The sequence below is a fragment of the Salminus brasiliensis genome, chromosome 14 (genome assembly GCF_030463535.1).
Source record: "Salminus brasiliensis chromosome 14, fSalBra1.hap2, whole genome shotgun sequence".
Classification (NCBI taxonomy): Eukaryota; Metazoa; Chordata; class Actinopteri; order Characiformes; family Bryconidae; genus Salminus; species Salminus brasiliensis.
Genome location: NC_132891.1, coordinates 27883444 through 27903968, shown reverse-complemented (window position 1 = coordinate 27903968; position 20525 = coordinate 27883444). Strand labels below are relative to the sequence as shown.

At 37.1% G+C, this 20525-nt stretch overlaps 3 protein-coding genes across 5 annotated transcripts; 2 read left to right on the top strand and 1 right to left on the bottom strand.

Moving 5' to 3' along the window:
• The first annotated feature begins 4418 nt into the window (after positions 1–4418).
• g0s2 (G0/G1 switch 2) lies at positions 4419–5357 on the top strand. The gene is made up of 2 exons (XM_072696825.1): positions 4419–4493; positions 4698–5357. Exon 2 carries the CDS (start codon positions 4721–4723, stop codon positions 5051–5053), a length of 333 nt encoding a protein of 110 aa, XP_072552926.1. The 5' UTR covers positions 4419–4493; positions 4698–4720; the 3' UTR covers positions 5054–5357.
• Positions 5358–5792: 435 nt separating this feature from the next.
• On the top strand, positions 5793–13047 carry taf8 (TAF8 RNA polymerase II, TATA box binding protein (TBP)-associated factor). The gene is made up of 8 exons (XM_072697231.1): positions 5793–6147; positions 6408–6567; positions 7488–7586; positions 8179–8241; positions 8439–8563; positions 8915–9062; positions 9737–9879; positions 10712–13047. The coding sequence occupies exons 1-8, from the start codon at positions 6133–6135 to the stop codon at positions 10850–10852; spliced, it is 894 nt and encodes a 297-aa protein (XP_072553332.1). The 5' UTR covers positions 5793–6132; the 3' UTR covers positions 10853–13047.
• On the bottom strand, positions 12186–19163 carry LOC140577315 (ciliary microtubule-associated protein 3). 3 transcript variants are annotated; one of them, XM_072697233.1, is made up of 6 exons: positions 19136–19163; positions 18725–18861; positions 17054–17152; positions 13669–13802; positions 13336–13453; positions 12186–12763 (listed from the first exon to the last, which is right to left on the bottom strand). In XM_072697233.1, exons 1-6 carry the CDS (start codon positions 19152–19154, stop codon positions 12695–12697), a joined length of 576 nt encoding a protein of 191 aa, XP_072553334.1. In that variant the 5' UTR covers positions 19155–19163; the 3' UTR covers positions 12186–12694. The 3 variants fall into 3 exon arrangements, with proteins under 3 accessions (XP_072553334.1, XP_072553333.1, XP_072553335.1); XM_072697232.1 differs by lacking the exon at positions 12186–12763 and having other exon boundaries at positions 13192–13453; XM_072697234.1 differs by lacking the exons at positions 12186–12763; positions 17054–17152 and having other exon boundaries at positions 13192–13453.
• Positions 19164–20525: the final 1362 nt, after the last annotated feature.

Sequence of the window (20525 nt, the reverse complement as noted above, 5' to 3'; positions counted from 1 at the left end):
CATATGTGTCTTCACACATTCTGAGGGAAAGTAATTAATTTAGTTTGAGATATTTGTACAATTAGTAACTAATAATTGATCTATAAAGTACACTGTCTTGGCTGGCCCTTACCTAAGCTAATGATAAAAAGATCATCTACAGTAAGTAATAGTAGTGCTGCACTCTGGGCCAAATAGAGCTTGTGATAATAGACCAACCTGGAGGTCTTAACGCCCCTAATAATTTTGAAGACAAAACAACTTTATAAAAATGATAAAGTTATTGGATGAAGTCACTGTTTAACACACTGTGTTATTTGTTAAAGTTCAGTCTGTAAGTAACTGGACAGTGGCACAATTGAGGTTAAACAGCACAATGCCACAATTAACCCAATTGCATTGACTAGTTATTCTCACTGCAAACCAAATACTGAAGTACTTTGTAATGGATGTGGATTTCTTTCTGGTTTTGAAATTTGTTTGATTTTTGTATATCGTTACACTTTCTAAAAGCAAAGCATTACAGTAGAGCAGGAGATATGTTTGACCTTAATATTGCCTGCTCAGCACAAAATGTGCTAAGTGAAGTGTGTAAGTGATAAGGCTGTTCTCAGGTTACACACCTGCAAGCCTGCCGGACAGATTAAAAGACAGACTGTATGACTTTGTAAGCCATCGGGAGCTCTGTAACTGACCTCTGAACCAAGCCAGTGTCAGCTGATTACTGGATGACGCAACACAAATAACGTGTAAGTGATATGTTTGGCCTTGGAATCCCAGAATGATGGTAAAGAATCTATACATTGAATTGGAGTCAGCTACGGGAAAGACCTTTAGATTGTGGATTTTTATTAAAGGAAGGGATATGCCAAAAATCTAATTTCACAATTTCCACTTACGACAAATGCAGTCAATGATCCAAGACATGTTTGGTGTCCAAGATCTTGCTTCTGTAGTTAGCTGATGCGGTGGAACTGGGCACCCAGAACTTTCCCCTGTATGTCATCTGCCTGGGAATGCCGCATAAGCTGCAGTTCGAAAACAGGCAGTGGATGGCTTTGTATTTATCCTAGTGTTTGTATTTAACCTTTGCTATTGCGAGGGGAAGTTAATCATTTAATAATAATAATGATAATCATAACAATATTATTATTATTATTAATAATAATAATAATAATAATAATAATAATGCACAGACTTGTGGATGTGGTTTAAAGCACAATATCCCAGTGAACAATCGCTAATGAATCAACATCAAAATAATGTACATATCAACAATGATTTAACAACCAAACGTTAGCTGGAATGACTTCATGTGAACTACAAAAATCAACAAAATTTCACTTTTTGGCTGAAGGCTGGGGGCAGCTGGCACATATTGCATTAAATGATAAATGTTGCTGGTGTTACACTGTGATGTTTTGCTCATTTTTTAGCCTACAGGACATAAATCCAACACCTGGATGTGGTTTGAGCAGGTAGAGCTATTTATGTTGATTGTCTTAGAAATCTAGACAATAGGGGAAAAAACAACAAACAAAAACTATATAAAAAGCATAAAACAATTTCTAATAGTCGTGGCTGTCATAAATGAAATGCTAGCTGACAATGTTGTTCTACTTCAAGCACTCTGGTGGCTCTGCAGAACTGAAGCTGATTTTTTTTGTTTTGTTTGCTAAATCTTGTTTTATTAAGCTAAATAACTTGATTTGACTGATCATCTGTTTGAGAAAATAATATTAGTAGAACATGCATACAAACAATAAGATGATTTCCAATATAAAGCTGCATGGCTTAAACTCTGTATGTGTGAATGACCAATGTGTCCACCCAGTAGCAGGCCACGCTCCTGCAAAGCTTATGGAATGTGTTGGATTCAGTGGAAAATTGTGTAAATAATTTTTTTTCCCCAACCAATCTTTTAAGGTCCAATTAAAAATGTTTCTGAAACAAACTGCACATTGCTAGTGACACTGAAAATGTGCTCAGCAATCATTTCTGACTTAACAGTTTGCAGTGTAGCTGCTTTTCTGTACACCATTACGTGCTGCACCACAAGCTGGTTGTGCTCAGTCGGTTTCTCAACACCGTCTGAACATCCAGGGTACAGGTCATGGCACAGATCACAGCAATACGGGTCAGAAGTCTCTGATGCGCCTCTGTCCACACAGCACAAGTGGTGTCTAGAGTGAGTCAAAACCGAAAAGCATTGCTCAACCACCCCCTCCTCTTTCACCTCAAACGCAAACACTCGCCCACGGGACGCATACGTGAAGCTTTTTTTTGCAAAAGGTCAGCATTACTGTTTCAGAGTAAACACTACAATGGCTAAATGTGAACAGTGTGATGCAGGATTATATGAACAATGAACAGTGCAGTCAAGCTTATATAAAAAGTATAAAATGTATACCCACTTTCTTTACAACATGCATTTGTTCGGGAAAACCAGACCTACTATTACTGTCTGTAGTTCTTTTATCATCTATATAATAGCAATGTAAATGTTTTGTTGTACTACTACACAACATTTCTACAGTTTATCCCATATACATAAGCCATTAATGTTTGCCTACAATTAAATTGATAGTTATGGAACAGTCCTGCATTAATCCAGCACTATTTTAACAGTATTAGAACACAAAATAGGCCTGGGAATTTGTTTACATTCTGGGACTATGGGGGAATTGCCATGTGCCAAAGCCAAAGATAACCACCAAAAGACAACACGTATGCTGCATTATTTGTCTAATATAAGAACCGGTATATCATTAGCTCAGGTTAAACTCAAACACTCTGATTGATCTCAGTACAAATTTGCATTCATTTACTGGCCAATTGCAACAGTTTTATTACAGCAACTGCTGGCACAAGACCCAGTGGAGCAAGGTTCACTCAATAATGTGACTGATCAAATCTGTACTACTCTCTCCTATCAAAGTTTTTTTTATTGAACCACTCCAATTTGTTTTGATTATAATGAACTCTGTATGCCTCACAACATAAACAACTGTAATTACCATTTTAACACCCTAACTGCAGAGACATAAGGAAACATCCTACCTGTGATGGGTCAATTGAATGCTGATTATTTTTTATGAAGAACCTATTATGGGAAAGACATTTCACATGAAATCACAGAGGGATGTAATAAATTAAACATTGTTTCCCACATTGTGAAAAATATATACAGATAGATACAATGTAGTTTGGTAATTGGTACGGTGACACAATTGAATAGGTATTCACATATATTACATTTGTAATGAAACAAAGTGAAGGGTATACACCGCCCTGTTTATTTTACAAGGTATACACAGCCCTGTAGTCCCATTTTACAGGAACATAAGTAATTAGACAAATGAACATTATCTTAAATAAATATTGCTTGAATACAGCGATATCTTCCCTGGTGATGTTCTCTGGGACCTTGAGTTTAGTTCCTGCTAGTGTTGGGAGCTTCTGGGGGGCTTTATTTCTCTATGTAAGCCTGGAACCAGGGGATGTGATTTCTACAACACAAGTATAGCCATTTTATTTACTATCTAAAGCAGTGGTTTCAACTTTAACCCAAATCTAACACACCCCATTCAGCCAATCAAGGACTTCTGAAGGCAGTAATTACTGTAGTTGGATCAGGTGGTGTGGATTAGGGTTGGATCCAAAGTCTGCATGGAAAGGTTACTCTCCAGGAGCAGCGTTAGAGACCACTGATGTAAAACCTCCAATAAATTTACGTGTCTTCAATGTATATGCTATGTGGATAATAGTAAAGTGGTAAATCTGTGAAAAAATCTATTTCTATTGGGGATTACCTTGTCTTGCAACACTAAACTGTTGTTCATCTCAAAAAGTTTTTATTTATTTTAATTCTTTTGTACCATGTACCATAAAATAATTCCTCAGTATCACCACCACTGTTAACAGTTTCTCTAGAAGCAGTGCCTTTCATTTCAATCAACTCTGAATGACTTTTTACTTGACTAAATCTAAACTATTTCCGCATTCAGAAATGTTTAGAAATAAATCTTTGGACTTCACCTTTAACAGATCACACTACATTGCTTAGCCAGACATTACATCCCTCTTTTCTGTCCCTTAAAAAAACATTTAAAAATAATGCATGTTCTGGTGCTTTTCATATTTAAAAAAAATGCTTAAACTATGGACTATGGACACGGTCATCAAGTTCTTTAGAATAGAACATCTGATTTCATTGTATGCCCACATTACTCACGTACAGTGGGGAAGAACGAGTGTTTTGGTCACGTGACCAGGAGATGAGGACGTCTGAACAGAGGTCTCTCTACTGACTTGGCACACACTACATACAGGAACTTGCACAAGAACACTGGCAGGGCTAGTCAGTTTTTTTCATGAATATTCACACTCAGTAGGTGTGGCAACAGATACTGCTGTCCTTAAATAGGGAGTGAGCCTTTAGTGAGTCACCCATTGATATCTGACGATAGACAAATAAGGACTTATCAACTGAAGGGTCTACTTACATTTTGCGAGTAAGTACTATTTTGCATGGTATTTGTTTGTTTAGTTGTTTCCCTTGTCTAACTTCTTAATATTCTGAACTTTCCAGATTTATTAGATTTTTGATGAAGTAGCTTATTAAATAACTTGAGATAAATGTTAATATATACAACAAACAGCGGACTGGTTTAGGATATAATACCACAGTACTTATAACTTTCTCTCTGTCTCCACAGAGGCAACTTCAACTTTAAACAAAATGGAGACCATGCAGGAAATCATCCCATTTGCGAAGGAAATGCTGAGTGCAGGACCCTCTAAGGGCTCCATGAAGGTGTACCTGGTTGGTGGCACCTTTGCATTTCTGGGCATAGTCAGCGGGATGGTGGAGGTTGCATGTTCACTCTTCCCCGAGGAGGAAGAACCCATCCTAGAAAAGCTGGAAGAGATGGTAACGGTGACAGAACAGACCCAAGAGGCACAGACAACCATCCCCGAGCCGGATGACATGGATGCTGAGACAGAGGCCAAGGCTAAGGAACTGCCCATGCTCCGGCAGCGGCGTATGAGCTTCAGAGCACACGCCTCATAAACAACACACACTCCGCCGCAACTTGTACTTAGTTGGGAAAAAAAGAGTCACATTTGAGTGTTCTGTCTTTGCACTGAGGTGTTTATGCAAGCCTGACAGAGAGGAAAATGGAAAGTGTCTGTTGGGATTGAATGCTGCTGAGCAGCGAATGTTGGGAGTTTTGGGAGCTCCATGTTATCAAATGTTACTTGTAAGATGATGTAATGATTTTCTACTGGCTGAACGTTATTTATAAAGGATATATAAAGTCTTTACAGAATGTGCTTACTCTGATTGCGACTGAATAAATACTAGTTTGCTGAAAGTGTTCGTGTCTGTGCCCTTTTTTTCTTCTTTCCTTGCCTAATTCTGGGAATCTATTTCCAAAGTTTACTTTGTAAAACAAAATGAATAAAAGAGCCGAGGTTAATTAAAAGTCTTGATCTGATATGGTGTAAAAAAATATATTGTTTTTGTCCACCTAACCTACTTTATCTTGCTTTGCCTTATTACATGGTAAGTATTTAATTTGAGTAAATAAGACTGTCATTGATTACCACATGAGGTGTTTTAGGTTAAACTGACAACTTGTTTAAACTTCAAAGATTTACAGCCTCAGTGATCCCCTTTCTAAAATATTCGTGAATTAAAATTCTAAATTTTAACTAACATGTCAAAGAGCATACACGTGCCAAGTTATCAGTGCAGAGCATTTAGGACTTTTATTATGGATTTTTAAAAGCGCGACGGGACTCTTATTACTCTAGCAGCCGACCAGAACGAAGGAAAACGAAAATTAGCGATCTGCCGTTGTCACTACACAGCTACACGACATAATAGCAGGCTAGCTAACTAAATATCACTGTATGTCTTAAATGACTGATTGCAGTGATGACGGGTACTGTGGTGATAAGCAGCGGAGCTTTACACGCTAAGCTAGGCTGATCTTTCCTCAAACCCCTTGCTTGATAAAGTAGGCTAAGCTAGCTAGCTATATGGCTAGCGATAACTAGCTAGATACGTGTAATGCTAGCGCTGTATGTTTTCTTTTTTATTTGCGACAAGACGCTTAAGACCAGTGGGAACCGACAGACTTCAAGATGCTTACCGGCGAGGTCGGTAGCTCTTTATAATTGTTTCTCTCAATAGCCCATTAGCTTGGCCAGCAGATAGCTAGCTTGTGCTAGCTGTTAACAGTAGGATAAAATGCTAGCTAGCGCTTAGTGAAAATATCTCCATATATAACCTAGCTTGAGTGTTTAGCTGATAGCTAGAGGTTAGTAAAACAATCGTCTTTTACCATATATGACAGTATAGCGGTCAGCTTACATTAGCCATTTAAAGGTGACATTTGCTTGTATGTTCTTATTTGTAGCGGCCAGGAGGTAACAAGACGAATACGAGCCCTGCGGAGAACTATTACCTGGCGCGGAGGCGCACTCTGCAGGTCGTGGTCAGCTCTTTGTTGACAGAATGCGGCTTCGAGAGCGCGGAGAAAGCTGCGGTGGAAACTTTAACAGAAATGATGCAGAGCTGTAAGTAAACGCGAGTAACGGGGCGATACCCCTCATGTTCTGTAGCTACCAGTACTGAAACCGAAAGAACCGTAGAAAATTTAATTATTTGTGGAGAACCATTAGAAAGATCATTGTTTAAAAAGAGTTAATTATAATCACTTATAAAGATACGATTAACGTAGCTATCTATTATTAAGTATTCTGTATTAGAAAGGCATGTAGCTGCTTTAGCTTCTCTTCTACCTTTTTGAGTCAGGTCAGAAGGGAGAGGGGGGGGGGTGAATCTGGTGATGACTCTCGACCCATAATGGAATAAAGAGTAGCTATGTAAAACCTACTTGTCAATCAGTTGTGTTGGGTGACAGTTTAGTTTTCAGTAAGTATTTTTATTAATTTAATCTGACGCTCCTGGTTCCTGTAAGTCATTTTTATTTGGAAATATTAAAGGGTCAGTCGTGAAGGAAAAACTGACATTCTAGTGTCACGTGATTGTCTAGGCTAGTATGTGTGTTTATGTGTAAGAAGCATGAAAGGAAAGTTGTTTATATTCATTTGCATTTTTACTGTTTCAGTATCAAAGTGCATCATCTATTTCAGCGAAAATGGAATGCAAGCTCAAAAATAAGTGAAAGGAATGGAAATGTTAATAATATCAGCATGCTTGTTCTCAGTATATTGAGGATATATTGGGTCTCAATTCAGTGCAAATTATACTTTAATCAACACAAGTTTGTGTGATGTGATTGTCCTGACACATTTATATATAGCATAATGGCATTTTAAAAAAGCTGTGCTAGCTTTGCTAATCCTTGGACCTCATATTGAAAAACTGAAGTCTGATTATGACAATATTCATGTGTGCCAGTTTACAAAGGTGTTGCCTGTATTACTCTTTTCAAGCCTGTAGTAAACATGTTCTCCTTGCTGGACTGTTTCAGATATAACTGAAGTAGGACGATGTGCAAAAGCGAACTGTGAGCATACAGCGAGAAGCACCCCCACACTGTCAGATGTGGTCATCACACTGGTAGAAATGGGTAAGCCCTCTTGAGTTCTATATTGTAAAAACAATATGCTTATTAATGTGTCTCCAATTTTTCTTTTCCTATGCTGCAGTTTTTATGGAAATATGCCTGAATCTTTTTAGTTTTTTTAACTTGAAAAAACAAGCTCTGATGGACTTGATCACTTTCAATATGTCCTCCATTTGTTGTACAGATTCATACTTGTAGCCATGCATGGTTTTGTTGCCTGCCAAATGGCTGACAAATTTATTTTATCTGCTGATAACTAAAACCAAAAGTCTGTCCTCTTGCTAGACTTGTTCTGCGCCAATAAGAGGTCAGTCTGAAATTACAACACAACACGCCCGTCTGAAGGGTTGTAGGCTGGAGGCCACGTCATCCTTCACCTCAGTTTTTTGTGAAACATTATAAAGGGTAAAAAGGCAACTTCGGATAGCTAATTAGACTTTTTTTGGTTTATGGTGGTGCTCATTTATATTAGATATAAAAGCTTTTTGGGTCAGATGTCTGTGTGGCGTTTAGGTCATGGTAAACATGTTCCATGATGGTGTGCATATGGTGTAGAATATTACAATATCCTTTTTTTTTTGCTGAACAATTGTAGGTTTCAATGTAGACACACTCCCAGTGTATGCCAAAAGATCCCAGAGGATGGTCATAACTGCCCGTAAGTCCTTCACTAAATTTTCTTAGTACTTCATTACTTTTGAAATCTGATATTAAATGAGTAGTTTTGCACATGGTTACAATGTTTTAAGTGTATTATTAGTGTATTATTAATTTGACACTATTTTTTCATCTCTGAAAAAAAGAATCTGCTGCTGTTAGTATAAGGGGTAAGTCTTTGTTTTTGCTCTTTTCCAGCTCCAGTAACCAATGCCCCAGTGATCCCAAAGTCTCTCGTGGCTGGGCAGAAGCGCACTCATCCGGCATACATTCCCAGCCACTTCCCAGAGTTCCCAGACCCTCATACATACATCAAAACCCCAGTAAGTCTTCACAACATCCATGAGATTTATATACTAGATTTATGCATTTGTACTAGGGCTGCACAACATTAGATAAATGAATGTTTTGCATACCTAATATATAACCAGAAGGTAACCATCTGTATATAAAAAAAAATAACCCAGTGGTAAAATACTGCAAGCTACTTGCAGCACAATTGCAAATCTTAATTATATAGTGAGATATTAAAATTTGTATTTATTAATTATTAGTAGTAGTTGTATTTATTATTTTGTTAAAACCCCTTAGCCATCATAGCTTGCAACCATTTCCACAACATCTTTTGATTGTGGCATTGGGAACATGAGAATGATGAAATCATTCATTTTCAGACGTTTCGTGAGCCAGTGTCAGAATACCAGGTGGTGCGGGAGAAGGCAGCTTCTCAGAGGAGAGATGTTGAGAGAGCTCTTACACGCTTCATGGCAAAAACTGGGGAAACACAAAGCCTCTTTAAAGATGACCTCACTGCCTTCCCATGTAAGCATTCTGTCCATTGTATAAATATACTCCCCCTAACGAGAGTTTGGCCAAAAATCTAATTAACATTCATCACTTACTGCAGATGCAGGTGATCAGCCAAGATATGTCCGATATGTGACGTGTGCTTTTTTTAGTTTAGTATAGACGCTATGCTAGAAACTGTCACCAAACTCTTTTAATACACACTCGGAACATCTCTTAAACTGCTCAAAACACATCCAGATTGCAGATGAATCAACATGGTTTAGAACATGGTATGACTTACTTGACGTCATACAAGAATAAACTTTTCTGCACGGCTAAATTGGAAGGCAGCTATACTATGGTTTATCTATGCTGTTTTTCTTTAAGAAAATAAATAAATAAGTTATGTTTTGGGCGTGTATTTATGGAGCTAAGATTGATGACAGTCCAAATCCAGTTTTTATTAACAAAGTTAGCCTAGCATCTCATGGCTGGGAGATGTTATGGCTGATTGACTGCACCATTAAAACTGGCAGTTTTGCCTATAGACAGATACATTCATGTTGAATTAATCTACTTAAATAAAGAATTTTAACATATTGTAAGCTATTTAATTGTTTACTGTATTGTAGAAAAGGCTTTAAACATTCTGAATACATTCTGTTGCGTCAGTGTGTTTGTTGACGCGTTTCTCTGCTAATGCTCAGTGATAGCAGCACGGCCAAGCTCTATCCCGTATCTGAGTGCCCTCTTGCCGTCTGAGCTGGAGCTGCAGGCACTAGAGGAGACAGACTCATCTGAGCAGGACGACCAGACAGACACTGAAAACAACCATAACAACAACATTCATGTAAGATGACCAGCTAGGAGACATCTCTTTACTTCTGCATTGTGTGCTATGTATCTTTATTTATTCTCTTAATGAGGTGCACGTTACACAAAGAGGAGCCTTAATGACATCCCATTCAAAATCCACAGTGGACAAGAGGGTCTGGCTCATACGCTTCTAGTTCATACCAAAGGTGTTAGATTGGGGTGAGGTCAGGGCTCATTGGGTTCAAGTTAGCAGAGCATTGGTGACTTTTATGCATTATGCTCATAGCACTTGCTGACCCTGCTCTGTAACTTTATGTGGTCTGTTACTTTGTGTGCTGTGGTTCCTCAACTTCTACTTTTCTATAAAACCACTAATCATGGGATATGTAGGATAGAAGAAATTTCACAAGCTGACTTGTTGCAGCAGAGGCACACTATTACTGTCTCACGCTGAAATTCTCTTTAGTGGGCTCTTTAGAACCACCCATTCTTTCACTAATGATTGGAAAGGCAGACTGCATGGCTAGGTGCTTTATTTTATACACCTGTGGCAATGAGACTTAATTAAACATTAGAATTCAGTGTTTAAGAGGTGTGTCCCAAAACATGTCCATATATTCTTTTACATTACTTACAAGTTCTGTGTTTACATCTACGTGTCACATGGTTTATTTTACAGATCTGACACTTAACTTTGCTAAGTTTGTTAGTTTTATCACAGTAATCCTTGATATGTAATGATCTCAGACTGATATCTGAATGCTACTTCTACACACATAGTTAAGTACAATTAAACATATGATGTATCTTAAAAAGAGTTTGCCTTTGTTTTTATATGGCGATTTATTTATTTTTTCTCAATTCAGGATGATCCAGGAGCAGACAAGGAAAATGCTGTACTGCCACCTGGTGGTGTTGTGCCTACAGTGAAGAATAATGAGGAAAATGTGATCGATAACCCCTACCTACGGCCAGTGAAGAAGCCAAAAGTGAGACGAAAAAAATGAATGGCACATAAAACTTAGACATACTACATGAAATCAGCAGCCAATGATTCTGTGGTGCTCATGGGTCAAATTGTGCCTCTTCATATTGGATAGAATGGGAAGTATTGCAGTGAAATGATCAGCAACTGCATTGCTTCAATTGTGTTGTGATGTACCATTCATAAGCAGCCATAGTGTTTTTGAGGACTTACAGAATTGCAGTGTGCATCTCAACTTCAAGGTAATTTTTTTTTTTTGGATATTCAGTTGGCCTGTAAATGTTCTTAAAATGATTGAATTACATGGTTATCCTCTTGCTTTTGGTATTCTTTGTCAAGATAACCTGGATAAATGAAGAAAATAAAAGTCATTTGTTCTTAATTTAAAGATCACAAACGCTGAACAAGATGTTTTATACTTGCACCTCACTTATACATTGTTTTTCATTATCTTTTGACTTGTTCTCAAAGTCCTGAAAGCAAGAAAAATAAATTTCTATAACATTTTCTAATACATTTAGATTTTCTTTGCTTTCTTTAATTGTTCTTAAAGGGATGGTTTGTTAAGTCAGTGAAAATGCATTTGGTATTTTTTTGTTTTTTTTTTTGGACTGGAGCTATGACTTTATGTGGCAAACAAGTAATGAAAACGTATGCACCACCAACTAGCATGTAAACTACCTGCCTACCATTGCACATTTGCCTCAGATTACATTGAGTTGTTAACTGATATCAAATGGACCTACCTATGTGGTTGTAGACACAGTACGAAACCGCAAAACTATGGACAAACCTAATCGACAACTGTTTTAAAGCTATGTACAACTGCAGCCTAAGCTACATGTCCCGTAAAATTGTGACTGCAAGATGAATAATTAATGAACCAATAACAGCATAATGTGTAACATGTATATATGATCTACTGTATATGAAACCGTATATATATTGGTAATTTCCGGGACTGTGCTCTTTTTAGCCTACAGTTCTGGGAATTAAAGCTTATCTCAGTTTACTGTTTTTCCCTCCTGATTCATGCCTGATTAATGATGTGAATACCTTAACTGGACATTGCAGAAAGCAATAAGCATCCCAAGTGCTAATAAAGGTAGCTGGTTCAATACTTTATAAAATCCTTGGTAAAATTTGCTTCATATTTTATTAACTTCTTCTAAAAAAATAATGATGTAAAAATGTACACTGTACATTTTTTTAGCAGATATTAAATCTTGCCAATGCATTTGTAGCCAACTAGGAGTCGTTATACTCTTGTTCTAAATATTTTCATCTATTCCAAATGCTTCTATAGTTCTGGAAAAAAATAAGAGACAAATTTTTTATCTTAGGTTAGTGGCACCAGCTAACACTTACATTTCCAAAATTAGGTAGGTTAGGACTCTTACATTTTTATATAACTTTTAAAAATGTATATTTAAAAAAATTACTTTTTTATGCTCATTAAATAGCTTACTAAGCTAAGCAAAAACTGGTACCATTAGCATGTGTCCAGTGTGTGTGCTTTTATATTACTTCCCTTAAATCAGTTCTTGTTGTGTCCCTAATGCTGGTGTTTTTCTTTCAAACATTGTAAATGTCTTTGGCTTCAAAAATGTTATTTTTTATTAACCTCAAAAACACTCGCTTATGTGGTATCTCATAAATATGTAAAAATCAATAATGGATGCCTCACAGGTTGCAAAACGGCTGCTATTGCTTAGATAGCAGTACATTATATTCTGTCAGAAACAACACTCATATATAGAACATGAATTATTGGGGAACCTGAAAACATACAACAAATGCACAGCAATAACAGCATATGCCACAATCCAAATCATGATCACATGATGTTTGTTTGTCAGCCGGTTCAAGAGTAGAACAAGTGGAGGTAGGCCACCCTCTGTCTCTGTTTTTTGAACTCCTTGTCGCAGGGAAGCTGTGCTCAATTAAACACAGCACACAGTAATCAATATGTCAGTCAGGTATGTTCAGGAAAATGTCAAGTATAATGCAATTTAACAGAATTATGCCACAGGTTCTTGGTCTGGTTCAGGTTCACTGCCACAGTGTTACTTTGGCCTTGTGCATTAACTTGCTGAAAGGTGAGTTATCTACCTGTATGTATTTTCTGAAGTTAGCTTCTTTATTTCTTTTTTTCTTGCTGGGAATTAAACATACCACCTCCCAACAATAAAGCAAAATGATACACTCTTTATATAATTGATTTCTGCTGTTTATTTGGGTTTAAGAAGCATAACTGACATGCATATATGTCAGTAAAGCACTGTTTAACTGGAAATGTAAATCAGAAATCACAACAGCTGTATTAAGCAGTAATCTGAATTATTAACCAAAATGTGTCATACCCTACACAATACCCACTATAGACCCAAAAAAGTGTCTATACGATATCATGATACTGTGAATATACCATTATATTGCCAATAACACATGCCACATAATTCCATTAACAGTTCTTCCTCTATATAAGTCATTTCTGGTTTGTACCTCTGTGCGAATTGCCTTCCTTTCCAGCTGGGACACTCTTGACCAGTCTGGTGAGCCAAACTTCATAGGCCAGGACACCTTCTGATTGTGTGGAGTATCATGAGCGTATGCCCCTGGACTGAGACAGTTCATCAGTGTCTAAATCAACTGAGCAGTCCAAAATGCAATGTGTAGTACCTGGACTTTTGATGTATTTTTTAATTTTATTTAATAAACTAATATACAAAAAAAATCTTTCTCAGCTTTCTAAGTGTTCTTCCAAAAAAGTACTTGTTTACTGAACATTGAAAGAACTGAATGTGTTGATAAATATATCTCTTAACAGGAACTCACCCAGGGCTGGAGCTAGCTGTAGCAGGCTTTGATCTAAACCTCTGATTGGAGGAGTTGAAGGGGGTTCTTCCTGGAGGACACACTCTAGACATGCTCCAGTCCTGCTGGTATTTCTGTGGTGAGGGAGTGGCTGCCTGGGAGAGGGCATGGTATATGGTTAAAATATGAATCACTGAAGTAATTATATTTCATAGCTGCAATGTAAATTAGCTCATCGCTTCAGTAATATGTGATTGACTCATTAAAAAAATGGAATATGGCATGGAATATGGCACAGGACGCTGGCCTACAAAGCCACTAATAGACCAGCCCCTCCATACTTGGTGGCAATGGTCAAAAGCCAATTTGTACCAAGAGCCATTTGAGCACGGCTCAGCTTGACCTATCATCCTTTAAGATCCATGGAAGACAAGCATCCAGACTATTTTCCCTCCTGGCACAGAAGAGGTGGAACAAACTTTCCCTGGGTGTCTGCCAAATGCCTTAACTGTAAACGGAAATGGTTCAAAATGATCTTATACCTCACAAAAATGCTTTAAAATTTAATAATAAGTGTGTTTAAAATGTCAATGTTTTTGTTTTTGCAAATTTAATAATGGGTCAAAACAGTGTGCCGTGTTTATATTTGTATTATGTTTCTGTGTTGAAAAAAATTGTCAGATAAAAAAAACCAAACAACTTACAAATAACCAATTTGTGTTAAAACTCAATATGACTTGTTTATTTTGGACTATTCAATAAGTGCCCTCTAGAGGACGTTTTACGTATGAACATTATTCAGTTTCAGATTGGGAGTTCTCTGTTCAAAATTTCTTTGGTTGGATCATCATTAATAATTTTACCACTGAAAGACTGAAGATGCCTAAAGGTGCCAATTACACTTTTAACTCATGTTTTCATCTCATTACAGAACTTTGTTTGGTGTCTCTTTCTTAAAGGAAAGATATATCCAATATGAACATGATCTGTAAGCCCGCTGTACACTGCTTATTGTGGTTTATAGGCTTTTCGTATACTGTTTGATTTTTACCACATCAAGGCATGCAGGCTGCAGCAAGATTCAATGGGCAAGTGCATTTGATCTTGCCAAAAATGAATATTTACGCTCCAGTACAACACAAAACATATGCTGGCAGGCGTAGTTCGGTTGAGAACTAAAGCAGGCTGTGCTATGTCAGTTTGTGTGCAGCAGACCACAGCAACAACACTGTTCTGCTGCCCAAAAACCTCATTCAACTATTATGTATGCCTTTACCGACTGTCAAACTGAATACTCGCCCTCAACTCTACTAGTCAAATTTGGACACTATTTTTACATTCAACCTGTCTTCCCAGACTGACTTAATGAAATACTTAAACATCTGATTGTAGCAAGTTGCTTTAGGCTCAGGTCTATCAGGTAATCAATTTCAATTTCATTTTAAAGGGCTTTTTTGGAAATAAACGTGTTACAGCTTGTTACATCCCTATTAGCAGCAATTAATGCAACAAACTGCAACCAACCTCTTCTGTACTTGTTAATTAGTGTCTCACAACACTGCAGATTAATGTCTATGAGCAATGTTCTGCTACATTTCAGGATGGTTAAGATCAGAACTTTGACCCAGTCATTTCAAAAGCTTCTTATTTGTTAACCATTGTCAAGTAAATGTTTTGTGTGTTTTGGATCATTGTCTTGTTGAATGATCCAACTATGCTATTTTTGGCTTTGGGTTACAGACAAATGACCTTAAATTGTCAGGTTCTCTGAATTCTCAGGTTTTCAGAATTTTCTGATACAAAGCAGAATCCATAATTCTTGGTAGAAAGACATCCAGGTCCTGGTGCAGTAAAACACCCCAATGCATCGCACTACCACCACCATGCTTCACAGTCGGTATGAGGTTTTAACTTTGAAAAAGAGTGTTAGATTTTTGCCAGACATAACAAGACCCATGTTATCCATAAAGCTCCACATTAGATTTGTATGTCAAAAACACATTGTTCAAGAACACAGGAGGATCATTTAATTTAACTCGAGATGAGCATTTATGTTCTTCTTTGTTAACAATGGTTAATGAATAGAATTCATTCATGCCCAGTGTTTTCTTAACTTTGTGGGGTATGAGTAATGAATGCTGACCTTAGTTAAGACTAGAGAGTCCTGCAGCTTTTGGTGTATTGGATACTGTTCCAACTGTTCTGATTATAGTCTAATAAGCCTTAAAGCTTTAGAAATGGCTTTGTAACCTCTCTCTGATTTAAAAGCCAAGTTAGATTCATATTAAACAGGAAATGCCCACTGGTTACTGATCATCTATCCTAATTTACTCTTCTGTTTGGCTGAATTATCACAAACTTTTGTATCAATGTTCCTGACAGATTTGGTATATACTAATACAATCCACTATTAAATCAGGGTTGCACTAACTAACAAGGATTAATAAAAGCAGAGTTTAGAGATAATCAAGGATTTGTTCAAAATAAAAAAGAGATTAATTATTAGTTTTCTTTTTTCAAATGAGGCACAATGCAGGACACTTACATATAATGTAGTTAAATTAGTTATTAATTTAAATTATTAAATTAGTCTTACAGGCACAGTCAGAAAAAAAATGTATACAGGGTATTTTTACTGGATGAAGACAGATGATGAATGATGTTCATGTAAAAATAAACAATAGCAGTTATGGTACATAAACCCATACAAATGTGTGAAATAAAATACAGGGAGAATGTAGGATATGGGCCTTTAAAGAGTAGGGATATTAAATACCTCAACTGCTTAAAATTTGTGAGAGAGGATTCTGTGGTACTGACAATAAATGATTTGGTCTTTACAGTAAATGAATATCCACAATAACCAATTCAGTATTTGCTATTAATAATTCCCTGTCCACTATAAATAAAGGTCTCAGTATCTACAATAAGTAGTTCAGTACCTAGAATTACAATAAATGCGATCTTTATACTAAATGATTTAATATATGCAATAAATGATTCATTATCTAGTACGTTTGGTCTTTACGTGATTCAGAACCCTTAACAAATAATTCAGCACCTACTATAAATTATGTGGTGCCTACATGTCTACATCTTAATGTTGCAGACACCACATAAAGAACATGTTGCAATGTTTTTGACTCACCATCTGGGCAAGAACATCATGCTCTACCAATAATTCTTGGGCAATACTTCATTTACTTCATCAAGATGCATTTGTTTACCTCTGAACATTTGCCAAAGGTACACACAAAAAGAAAATCTAAAAATATCCACAATTAAAAGATTCAGTACTTTTACCTAATCTTTGTTTCCAAACTGTTCAAATAGAACAATGGTGATCTTTTTGGAAGGCAGTATAGCTATAAAGGTGTTATGCTCATTTAGGGGATTTCATTAATACCTGGAAAATGGTCGGGAAGCGAGGAGCAGTGCGAGCTGCTAAAATGTAGCCCATCTTGCTCTCTGGCTTTTTCTCTAGGTTGCAGAGGATTGTGCCCACCTGTTGGAATTAATGAATGGTTTAAAGGCTTAAAATGTTTAAATGTTTCAAACATCTTCGTAAACTTGTAGATTTGTGGTTCACATTACACACTTTCCATTCAAATATAGTGTACACTAATTGTCCAAAGGTTTGTGGACACCTCTTTATATTGGTGAATTCAGCTGTATTATAGTGCACCTATTGCTGGCACAAGGGTTCAAATTCACACACACAGCTTGTGCAACCTCCATAGAAAAGAACTGCCCATATAATGGAATGGTCCCGTACTTGAGCCTAAGATCACAGTGCACACAGTGCACAGGCAAGGATTGTGGGGCATAAAGCCCTTCCAACATTGGGTTGTAGAAAAGTGAAATTGTGTTCTCTGGAGTAAAGGCGATTCGTCTTTGGGTTTGGTGTGGCATTTGTAATCCAGAACTAATCATCAAACATCATTACCTGACCGCTTTTGTGCCTCAGTGCAATTAAATCCTCACAGCAATCTTCCCAGAAGGCCTTCCCAGAAAAAAACAACTTTTTAATACTCATTGTTTTGAAAAGAACATTAACTTAGCAGGTGTCCGCACAGTTTTGGCCATATAGTGTGTGTGTGTGTGTGTGTGTGTGTGTGTGTGTGTGTGTGTGTGTGAAATACGTACTTATACTTACATATACGATGTTATTTGAGGCCGGAAACCTCATACTACCATAGGTAAATATTGCATTCTGTTTAGTAGTATGTGGTTTTGCATGCAGCCATGTTGTTTTCTTTATGAATGAGTATTTAGGATTTAGTAGGAGTGCACAGTTATGCCGATTTAATTAAACCTGTAACAGAACATAACATAGCAAGATACTAATAAACTAAGATTATCTTCAGAGCTAACTGAGGGCCAGACTGAAAGATCTTGAGATTGGAGTTCTTCTGCAATAAAGCCCAGTGCTAATCTACTAACTACATAAATAGTGTTTGTGTCAAAGAAATAGACTCTTTATGCCAACATGTTATTAATAAAAACAAGGGTTTCCGACTGGTTGACTGGTTGTATCGTTTCTGAATAGCAGGCCTAGTTGTTTTGCTCATAATAGACACATTACAGTAAGCGTGACTATGATTATGGTTATACTGATACATGAGCTCTATTTATGATACATGAGAAAGAAAACAACTTCAGAAACGTCGGTTACCGGAAAGCATATCTCTTATCACCCGGGTCACGCTCCATAGACTAATGTGGAATAGAAAGAGGAGATAAGAACAGGTTGCTTCCAGCTTGTTTTCTTTTCTACCCATTTTCCGTCTTGCGCGCCAGGATTGGCTAAACAGTACGTCTATTTGCATATTACCTCTGGATTGAGATCATTCCGTTGAGTGTATTAATATCATACTCATAGCCGGTATGTATATTTGCATATTGCGCTTGGATTGGCTTGTTCATACTTATAAAGTGACCATTGTTTGCATATTCCGCTGAAAGTTTGACTGGAAGTTCAAAGCAATTTGCCTAGTACTAGCCAATCCCGGCGCTAAAGGCGGGGTCTGTCGGAATACGGGTAGGAAACAACAATAAACACCGCGTCAAGTCTTACCACGTGGTTGTCATAGCAGCCAGGGCCCAGCAGTGGAGACCCGTACTGAGGCAGGAACTCAATGCCCGCACGATTAGGCGCACGGTGCGCCGGAAACATCTTCCGCTCCTGGCAACTGCCAAACGCCACCCGGATAACTGGCGAGTTATTTGACAAAAAAGTAAAACACCAGTTTAACGAAAATGCCTATAATAGTAACGCACATACGAGGAATTTGTCTTGTGTTACACGGCGACTGACAACATTGCTCACAGCGACAGTAACACAGATCACTACGGACATACACACACAACTGTAGCCATTTTCAGTAAAATGCACTCATGAATATTTTTTTAACATATATATAATTTATTTTTATGAATGTTTTTTTTTAAAATGTTAGCTAGCTAGATAAATAATCCGAAATGTTACCTGCATCCTGTGTCGCCATTTCTTCCTGTTTACGTGTAACAATGGTAACCAAGTGACCATGGTAACTGTTATTCTTATTCACAGAACATCGTTTTTCATGATTGCAAACAAAACATAGCTCTCAAACAAAATAAATCCCAATTATCTTGTGTTTATTCAGACCAACAACACATTTAAACATGACATATGCGTCTATAAGAGGGAATTTGTTTTGATTTCACCTGTCCAGATGTCATGCCTGCCCGTGTTGTCATGTCTGCCTTTGTTTTGTGTTGCACATGGGAGCACATGGCTCTGTTTGTGTCTTGTCTGCCCTAGACACGCCTGTCCATTAGTGTTTCCACCAGTGTCTCTTTTGTAGCCATGCCCCCTTGTTAGTCCCAGGTGTTCCTCCTGAGTTAGTCCCCCCCCCCCGTTAGTCTTTGTATAAGTACCCCTTTGTTTCAGCCTTCCCTGGTCATGTGCTTGTTGGTGTGTATGTTCATGTTGGTTTCACAGTTTGTTGATTTGGCCTGTTTATGGGATTCTTGTGGTGTTTATTTGGTAAGCTTTGAGCTTGTTTGGTTTCTGTTTTTTTTTTCTTCCTGTATTAAAAGATCCAGCGATCCACATCCGTCTTGTGACAAACCTTGACACCAGAGTAGATTTGCCTCACTGTAAACTGTTGAGTTTACTTGTTAAATTAAGTTAGGAAAGCAGTTGCCTCACCTTTTCTCAGCAAATTAGCTAAATGATTAAATTATGTCCAAACTAACTAAAAGTTACGTAAACTTTTTAAAGGAAAATTTCACAAATTTCTCATGAACAAAATGGTTAAGATGTAAATCAAAGTTATTATTGTAAAAGAGTTCTGTTGTAGAGTCAGAATTGTTCACAGTGGAGGCAATAGGAGCCAGACATTTGTAGCTACATCATGGAACAGCAGTGATCACATTGTTTTACAATAGTTTTATAAATCTACACTAAATTGTGTTTGTGTGTGTTATCTATTAATGGCGGAGAAGTACATGCACCCTTCTATGGCACAAAAATCCCAATATTAAATTCATATTATTATTATTATTATTATTATTATTAGTTTGTTTAAATTCGATTAGATTAGAGTACAATTGTAATATTCTCAACTTCACACATAAACCCCAGAAAACATGCAGGCTCAAATGTGTTTTTGAAGAGAGTATAACAATATAGATTACAAATATCAGTTTGTTTAAAACTGTATATCCATGCTTATATAGTTTACAACTTTGTGGTGAATTCTAATAATATAATTTACAGGTCTTGCACTGACAATATGACAGCTGCCTTCCATGTTTATTTGGTGCTTCAGAGAGCTATTTAAAATCCAGCGAGATTAAAGAGAGACATTTAAAATCCATATTTTCACACA

Excerpts from the sequence above, each read along its gene's own strand:
- g0s2 (XM_072696825.1), top strand. The coding sequence starts at position 4,721 with ATGGAGACCATGCAGGAAATCATCCCATTTGCGAAGGAAATGCTGAGT.
- taf8 (XM_072697231.1), top strand. Across the intron at positions 7,587-8,178 it reads CATCACACTGGTAGAAATGG|GTTTCAATGTAGACACACTC; the intron begins GTAAGCCCTCTT and ends GAACAATTGTAG. Across the intron at positions 8,564-8,914 it reads ATACATACATCAAAACCCCA|ACGTTTCGTGAGCCAGTGTC; the intron begins GTAAGTCTTCAC and ends ATTCATTTTCAG.
- LOC140577315 (XM_072697232.1), bottom strand. Across the intron at positions 17,153-18,724 it reads GCTGCTATGACAACCACGTG|GTGGGCACAATCCTCTGCAA; the intron begins GTAAGACTTGAC and ends TAATTCCAACAG. Across the intron at positions 13,454-13,668 it reads ACAGCTAGCTCCAGCCCTGG|TCCAGGGGCATACGCTCATG; the intron begins GTGAGTTCCTGT and ends GAACTGTCTCAG.